The sequence below is a fragment of the Pollicipes pollicipes genome, unplaced genomic scaffold (assembly GCF_011947565.3).
Source record: "Pollicipes pollicipes isolate AB1234 unplaced genomic scaffold, Ppol_2.1 Scaffold_4002;HRSCAF=4701_pilon_pilon_pilon, whole genome shotgun sequence".
Taxonomy (NCBI): Eukaryota; Metazoa; Arthropoda; class Thecostraca; order Pollicipedomorpha; family Pollicipedidae; genus Pollicipes; species Pollicipes pollicipes.
The window spans coordinates 19,967,011-19,975,587 of NW_023596420.1; the positions used below are offsets into that span (position 1 = coordinate 19,967,011).

Below are 8,577 nucleotides of genomic sequence, written 5' to 3' on the forward strand. Positions count from 1 at the left end.
TCTTCAACTATACAAAATAAGAAATCATTCTGGAAAACCTTCGGGGGTTCAAACTGACCCCGAGCGTGTGTTCAGTACCGCGACGTGGAATGACGAACAGCTACATGATGATGGAACAAAATCGTCTCTGGAGTGACCGTTTAACAAGCCTGAATACCCTGACGACAAACCAGTGGCTTCAATTTGTATAATCCTATCACTCGTGCATTTGAGAGTTAGCTCCAACTTAGGACCCTGTCTAATACGCACAGGGGTGAAAAGGGATTTTATAACTTCTCGTACCGACGCTTCAATTACATGTCATGGTTGTGAACAAAGCAATGCCTTCCGTTGATTTTGCTGTGATTCCCAGATCAACACGTGCACAATGGTATTCATGGTCAACCTCCTTAGAAACAATCTGTTCTCTGTCAAATTGACGATGCCAATTATGTAATTCGTTTGCAGATTTTCGATTCTTCATACCATCATCGTTCGCGAACCAAAAGATCTGGAGGAGTTGGCGAACTCAGAAGCCAGGATCATGCTGCTCTACTCTACCAAGTAAGTAGCATCGGTCTCCAAAAAGCCCCAGCTGTTTCTCATTGCTCCCCGGGCAGGAGATCGGAGTCAAGTGCTCATTCGAGGGGACCAACTGTTTTACTTGTACGTACTTCAGAGGGCATGCTCGTTTTATTAATGCGCTCGGTCGGTCCGTAGCTGTTTTAATATAATTTGTTTTTTGCTCCTTAGAAGCTCCTGCTATGCACCTAGATTAGAAGCGTTAAGAGATCAGCGTCGATAGTCAGCTGTCCGAGGGTTCATGCACACATCAGTGTCCATGTCCCGGTCAGCAGACCCGTGTCTCCATCAGTGTCCATGTCAATGTCAGTGCATCCGTGTCCCCATGAGTGTCTATGCCCCGGCCAGCGAATTTGTGTCCCTATCAGTGTCCATGTCACTGCCTGCGGATCCATATCCCCATCAGTGTCCATGCCCCAGCGGACCCGTGTCCCCATCAGTGTCCATGATGTATCATCAGTGTCCATGATGTGTCATCAGTTTCAGCGGATCTCAGTGCCCATCAGTGGATTCATGTACACATCAATGTCTATGTCCCGGTCAGCGGACCCGTGTCCCCATCAGTGTCAGTACCTCTGCCAGTGTGCCCAGTCCCCACTTATCACGCTAGCCGCCGACACCAATCTTGTCACCCGCCCGCGCCGTCGACCGACACCAGTCCTGTCACCCGCCCGCGCCGTCGGCCGACACCAATCCTGTCACCCGCCCGCGCCGTCGACCGACACCAGTCCTGTCACCCGCCCGCGCCGTCGACCGACACCAGTCCTGTCACCCGCCCGCGCCGTCGACCGACACCAGTCCTGTCACCACCCGGCGACGACCGACACCAATCCTGTCACCCGCCCGCGCCGTCGACCGACACCAGTCCTGTCACCCGCCCCGCGCCGTCGACCGACCCAGTCCTGTCACTCACCCGCGCCGTCGACCGACACCAGTCCTGTCACCCGCCCGCGCCGACACCTGAGACCCGTGTTGTCACCTACCTGCGCCGACGACTGACACCAATCCTGTCACTCAGGCCGCGGCGCCGACCGACACCTGTCCTGTCACCTGCCCGCGCCGTCGACCGACAACAATCCTATCACCCGCCCGCGCCGTCGACCCCCCGGACAACCAGGTCCTGTCACCCGCCCGCACCGACGACCGACACCAGTCCTGTCTCTCGCCCGCGCTGTCGACCGACACCAGTCCTGTCACCCGCCCCGCGCCGTCGACCGACACCAGTCCTGTCACTCACCCGCGCCGTCGACCGACACCAGTCCTGTCACCCGCCCGCGCCAGACACCTGAGACCCGTGTTGTCACCTACCTGCGCCGACGACTGACACCAATCCTGTCACTCCAGCCGCGGCACCGACCGACACCTGTCTGTCACCCGCCCGCGCCGTCGACCGACACCAGTCCTGTCACCTGCCCGCGCCGTCGACCGACACCAGTCCTGTCACCCGCCCGCGCCGTCGACCGACACCAGTCCCTGTCACCCGCCCGCGCCGTCGACCGACACCAGTCCTATCACCCGCCCGCGCCGTCCACCGACACCTGTCCTGTCACTCACCCCGCGCCGTCGACTGACACCCATCCTGTGACCCACCCGGGGCGCCGAGCGGAGTACTGGCCTCTCTGAGGTACCAGCCGACGCACCACACACCGGCTGACGGAACGTTCCAATCGCACAACTGGGGAGGCGCGGCACTGGCACTAGCCCCTCTGACTGCTGCTGTTCTGACTGACGACTGCGTGCGGCTCAGCAATGACCGCGCTTGGTTTGTGTGAGAGCATGCTGTTTGCTGACGTCAGTGAATGTGATGGCCACGAGTGGGCCTGACCATGGACAGTTTTTAGTCTCAGCTGCCCGGCCCTGCGCAGCCGTCGTTCGTTGCATGATTTTTGCAACTTCTAAGTACACATTCATGCATTCTGTGGCAAAGGGCGGCAAAGTTCCAGATACCACCCGCAAGGTGCTACATGTTTTTGAGGACGCGTGCTGGATGTGGCTGAGGATGACTGTCGTATCGGTCAAGTGGGCGTCACGGTGTGAGCCAAGTGACGCGCAACTGAGTGCAAACCACGGACCCACCGATGTCGGCTGCTTCTGTGCTTATCGCTAGATCGCGGCAGCCACAGCAAGCGTGGACTTAGAACAAACTGCATCGTTAGGCGAATATGCGGTTTACAAATCACCTGCACAGCTCAGCACCACCTGGTCCACAGGAACAACAGCAGTTGACTGGGAAGCGGTCATCGCTGCCTTTAAAGCCTCCTTTGCCCTTTTATTCCAAATGCAAGTCCGAGGGACCTAAAGCATGGAACACGGAGCCATGAAAGTCACGAACGTGTACACCACCATGAAAAATGGCCATCACGCAATTATCATGTTATAGTGGTTAGATATGTTGAGCCCAGTCAACGCAAGCGCAAATCGATGCAAGATCGCCACTTTCGCAGTAGTGCCATCTCTTCACACACTGTACGCGAAAGACGAGTGCTGCGGTAACGCTGGTGCCTGATATTAGAATCTGAGCTCATAGAGACCACACCATGGTGGTGCCCTGCAAGAATGTTCAGGATAGTATGCATTGTCCATTCGTGTGTGCTTACAACGTGCACATTTTATGTCATCTCAAGGCATGACGCGTGCTGTGGCCGAGCCGACAGGAGTCCAGTTAATTCAGCTGCTTCTCTGTTACTCGTGTAATGCTCACACCGGCCCATTGCCTCGTCCGTTTTCACAAGGGGCCAAAGAAAAATGTCGTAATGTTACTGAACAGTGAAAAGTAGGAGAGAAGGGAGAGAGAGAGAGAGAGAGAGAGAGAGAGAGAGAGAGAGAAGAGAGAGAGAGAGAGAGAGAGAGAGAGAGGAGAGGGAGAGAGAGAGAGAGAAAGAGAGAGAGAGGAGAGAGAGAGAGAGAGACGAGAGAGAGAGTGAGAGAGAGAGAGAGAAGTGAGAAGGGAGAGGAGGAGGAGTTGCTAATTCTGATGTCGTGTTTCTGGTGACCTCCGTTTGCGCTTCCGCATCCCCAGACAGCCCCTTCTCCGCGCCCCACCTCCTGCCCAACACACCGGCTGCCGGAGCCGGCTCAGGATATCGCGCCAGCCGCTCTGGGACGCCGCTCTACACCTGACCGGTTCCCACCAGCAAACGGTGGTGCCAACAGACCGTTGAACATCGCATGCCGCCGCCACTGCAGGGCTTCTTGTGGCTCTGCCCGCTCGGCGCGCACGTGGGGAGAAAGCATGAGTGGTCGACTTGTGTACACAGGACTGGGAAGGGCTGGTTTGGGCCTACCTCCGTGTTTTGTTATATCAGATGAGGGAAGACCTTCGGCACATTTTCTTTGAAGGTGGTCATGTTGTGCCGAGTTAAGCAGGGCACGTCACGGACCGTGACCCAGTCCATAACAGCCAGAATATGGCAGCTCATTTCACGTGGCGTTCATTCGTGTGTCCATCATGGCGCCCAGTTCGCGCCGTACACCCTCAACCGGCGTCAGCGTGGACTGCGGCACATAAAGCGGCGGGCCTTGGTGCTCTCAGCAAACGGACGGCACACGTTTGGAGCTGAACGCTATGCAGCTTGCGAGACGCAGGGGCCGGTAGTGGGCTTCTGGTCGATCAAGGCGTACAAATGACGCATCTGAACGGCTAGTCGCACAACAATGACCGCTATTTGTCTTTGGGCGTGAATTACGACATCGCTGTTGGCACATGGGCCGTACCGTTGGAGCCTGAGTAGCGAACGAGCCGGCTATCGGTGTCCGCGGTGGTCGGCAGGGTCTACCACTGCTTACACTAGCGATCGACAGTCAGTCATTAAAATGTTTAACCGATGCATTTGTTCTTGCGTGCATGCACATGATGGCCAGGCTGAGTGCCGCCGCCCGGACTGAGTGAAGCATACAGGTGGCAGGGCCGGACCTGCAGGAGTCTCGCACCGCGCTGCCGAGACCTCTGCTGAACGTGAGCGTGCTGTTCCACAGGGATGAGGCCAGGGACATCATGGAGACGGCTGAGGCTCTGGAGATCACAGGCAAAAACTACGTGTGGATCGTCACCCAGAGCGTGATCGGCAGCGACCTGCTCACTCTGACGCACTTCCCGGTCGGCATGCTAGGTCAGTGGACCTGGCACTCTCATCTTCCCGGTTGGCATGCTGAGCCAGTGTACCTGGCACTCTCACCTTCCCGGTTGGCATACTAGGTCAGTGGACCTGGCGCTGCCGGTCGGCATGCTAGGTCAGTGAGCCTGACGCTCTCACCTTCCCGGTCGGCATGTGAGGTCAGTGGACCTGGCGCTCTCACCTTCCCGGTTGGCATACTAGGTCAGTGGACCTGGCGCTCCCACCTTGCCGGTCGGCATGCTAGGTCAGTGAGCCTGACGCTCTCACCTTCCCGGTCGGCATGTGAGGTCAGCGGACCTGGCACTCTCATCTTCCCGGTTGGCATGCTAGGTCAGTGGACCTGGCGCTCTCACCTTCCCGGTTGGCATGCTAGGTCAGTGGACCTGGCGCTCTCACCTTCCCGGTTGGCATGCTAGGTCAGTGGACCTGGCAACTGTCAGCTGGATGCATTCGATCTGGCCGGCTGGAACACTTGCAAGGAGAGAACTGGTCACAGCAGCCATAGCTGGCAGACAAAGGTTGTCGCGCAGTTGATCTGCAGTTTGGGGTCCACGACGACTTAATTTCTTTGGCCGTTCTACTCACCTTAAAGTGGCGAAATTCCAACGTTTGGAAGGAAGGCCGTTGATACCTAAAGTTAGGGCAAAAGCTTCGGACTAGGCCTGCCTTGCTTTGTTTGTTATAACTAGCGGGCAATGGCGTTGTCCGGCTCATTTCGTCTCGGAGCAACGTACAAGGAAAGAGCGCATACAATGCATATAAGCCAGCAGTCATATAAACATGAACGTCGGAAAGCGCTCAGGCAAACTCGTGTGAGCTCTACGGCAGACAACTTGGACCGTGGCTGCTTTGGCAACTTCTCAGTGCCGAGGACGATCGGGTGGGTTCTAGCAGTCTGAGTTATGCTTTACATATAGGTCGATATGTGGCGCCTGAGCAGCATGAGGAGGCCGGTCTCATGGGGAGAAGGTCCTGGCCTGGCCGTGCTGTGCGGCCTCCGCGATTGCCGGCTTGATCTGGCCACTGCACTGAGACCGTGTGATGCGCGCCTCGCTGTCAACGACGGCATCCTGGTATGCGGCCCTCGGATGGCCACTCTTCGCGGCCTCCACACAAGGGGCGCCGCGCGCCTGCATGGCCCGTATCACCGAGCTCACTCAGCGTCGCGCCCTCCGGTCCGTGTACTGGCCTGGGACCGACCGCCACGTCGGCCGATCACGTCGGCTCACGCCAGGCATGCCGTTAGCGGTTGCCTAAGTCATCAGCGTGAGCCGCTGATGTTCGGCCCAGCCGATGCAAGTCTTCGAATGCGTCCATCTACTTCTTCAGTCACACAGACAGATCTACCTGGTGTAGGTCAGCCACCTCTCCGGGAGGTATGCTGTTGTGCACCGTAAAGGCGACGCCGCCACCCGGACGCTGGTCCGCCACCTGCGATACATGTTTGCCGCGACAAGGCGTTCCCTGCGTGCTCCGGAGCGGTGCCAACCGGCAGTACATCTGTCATCTGCCACTGGCAGCTGGGCAGTACATCAGTACACTGTCCGTCACACCTGAGACTTCATGCGGCGTTGGGGTGTGGCATACACCGTGCGTCTCTGCTCTACTTCCATTGAGACAGCCACGTCAGGGCACAACCAAACTGATCGAAAGCTAGCGCAAAAAGTGACCCCATCATGTGACCTGGACTCCGTTGCGTTCGCCCGTGAGCCGTTCGACATCTGCAACACGCCGAGGGCCGTCACTGGCCGAGCGTCTCTGCAGTCAATCCTCTGCACTGGGCGGTCCCCTCCACCATCCTCTGCACTGGGCGGGTCCCCTCCACCATCATCTGCACCGGGCGGTCCCCTCCACCATCCTCTGCACTGGGCGGTCCCCTCCACCATCCTCTGCACTGGCGGTCCCCTCCACCATCTCTGCACTGGGCGGTCCCCTCCACCATCCTCTGCACTGGGGGTCCCCTCCACATCCTCTGCACTGGGCGGTCCCCTCCACCATCCTCTGCACTGGGCGGTCCCCTCCACCTCCTCTGCACTGGGCGTCCCCTCCACCATCCTCTGCACTGGGCGGTCCCCTCCCCATCCTCTGCACTGGGCGGTCCCCTCCACATCCTCTGCACTGGGCGGTCCCCTCCACCATCCCCTGCACTGGCGGTCCCCTCCCACCATCCTCTTCACTGGGCGGTCCCCTCCACCATCCTCTGCACTGGGCGGTCCCCTCCACCACCGCGCTTTCGCACCTGAGTACGAACGCATCGCGGACGACTGTGATGCCCGCGCCGACCTCCTCAGGGAGGCCGCATGTGATCGTTATGATCGAGCGTCCAGGCCATTACCCCGCCGGCGTGCTGGTGTCCATGTGTCCCTTCAGGATCCGTTGACTGTGTTGTGGGACAGGCGAGGCACGTTTGTAGGTTTAGGTCCATTGCGTGGTTTTCTCGTGAAACTTCCCAGCGGCCGCACCTATTAGCGTAACCGCTGTTGCTTCCGTCCATTTCGCCCGCTAGTGCCACATGTGCTGATCAACTGGCCCACAGTCGGGCTCCCTCCCCACCCCCGGCGCCGCGTCCCCCAGTCATCCGCCGCAGCGGCAGGCGAGGCGCTCGCATCCCACCGCCCGTCTTACCTGGACTCCAACCTTAACACCTAAGCCTCTGACACTCACTGGCCTCATGTGCGCGTGCCAAATGTGCGGCGCACGCGCCGCACCGTGCGATGCCCGAGCCTTTATGTGCCGCACCGCGCGATGGCCCGAGCCCTTATGCACCGCACCGTGCGATGCCCGAGCCGTTATGCACCGCGCCGTACGATGCCCGAGCCGTTAGTACGCACCGTGCGATGCCCGGAGCCGTTATGCACCGCGCCGTGCGATGCCCGAGCCGTTATGTACCGTACCGCGCGATGCCCGAGCCCTTATGCACCGCACCGTGCGATGCCTGAGCTGTTTGTTCGAGGCCGACGCGACGACCGCCATCTCATGCCATCGACTTGGTGAGCTGGGCGTGCGTGACGTGTGTGTACGTGTATCAGTAGCGTGTGTGAACGGTGGCGGGTAGCTAGAGTAGTTAGTTTGGCGGATGACTGAGGACAGATGGCATGTGACACGGGAGCAGCATGGGGAGGCTTTGCTGCTATGGAGCCGGCACGCCGGCAACAGAATGGCCCATTATATGATCCAAGACGCTGAGACGCCCAACGACGTTGCCAGGGTGGCAGCCTGCCGGCGGGGCAATAGCGCCTGAGCCGTCGGGGAACGCAGAGCCCACCCGTTCACAAGCGCGTGGCTTCCCGAGCCAACAGTGGCCACTGCAACTGAGCCTTGGCGCGGTGCCGGGCGTTGTATGGTTGACAGGCAGACAGTTTGACAGACTCTCCGCATGACTACAGCCGTCTGAGCATCTGCCTCTGGCATTCTCTTCGTGTCCGATGACGGCCAGCCCCCTCGGCTGCAGAGAGATGGTGGAGCGGCTGCCAGGTCGGTGTTGGGGCTGGCGCGCCCCCGTCCCGCGGCGGGCCCCCTCCCTGCAGCCGGCGCCGTCGGGCGCTCCCCCGCAGACCTGTGCTCCGCGCCGCCCCGTCCCGCGGCAGCGGCCCCCTCCCTGCAGCCGGCGCCGTCGGCGCTCCCCCGCAGACCTGTGCTCCGCGCCGCCCCCGTGCCGCCGCCGTCGCCGAGCGGCCGTGTTCCGGCTGCGTCTGTTGTGCGCCGCCCACTCCCGTGGGGCGGACTTCGTATTCCCATCTCCTCCCTACGGACCTCCGGTCGTGATCGCACATCGATTTCCGGCGCATTTGGGCTGGCAGGGTGCCATCGGAGGCCGCTGCAAGTAATCTGCGACGGGCAAATGTCCAATCCAATCTATTGCCCGGTAATGGACCTGTTACTCATTCTCATATCCACCACA

General features: G+C 59.6%; 1 protein-coding gene across 1 annotated transcript in view; it reads left to right on the forward strand.

Moving 5' to 3' along the window:
• Positions 1–447: 447 nt before the first annotated feature.
• Positions 448–8,577, forward strand: part of LOC119094214 (uncharacterized) — a gene marked incomplete at its 5' end in the record, with an annotated part of 35,230 nt that continues 27,100 nt past the window's right edge. The window contains 3 exon segments of the mRNA XM_037217289.1: positions 448–543; positions 4,537–4,670; positions 5,505–5,556. Coding sequence (XP_037073184.1) covers positions 448–543; positions 4,537–4,670; positions 5,505–5,556 — 282 coding nt within the window.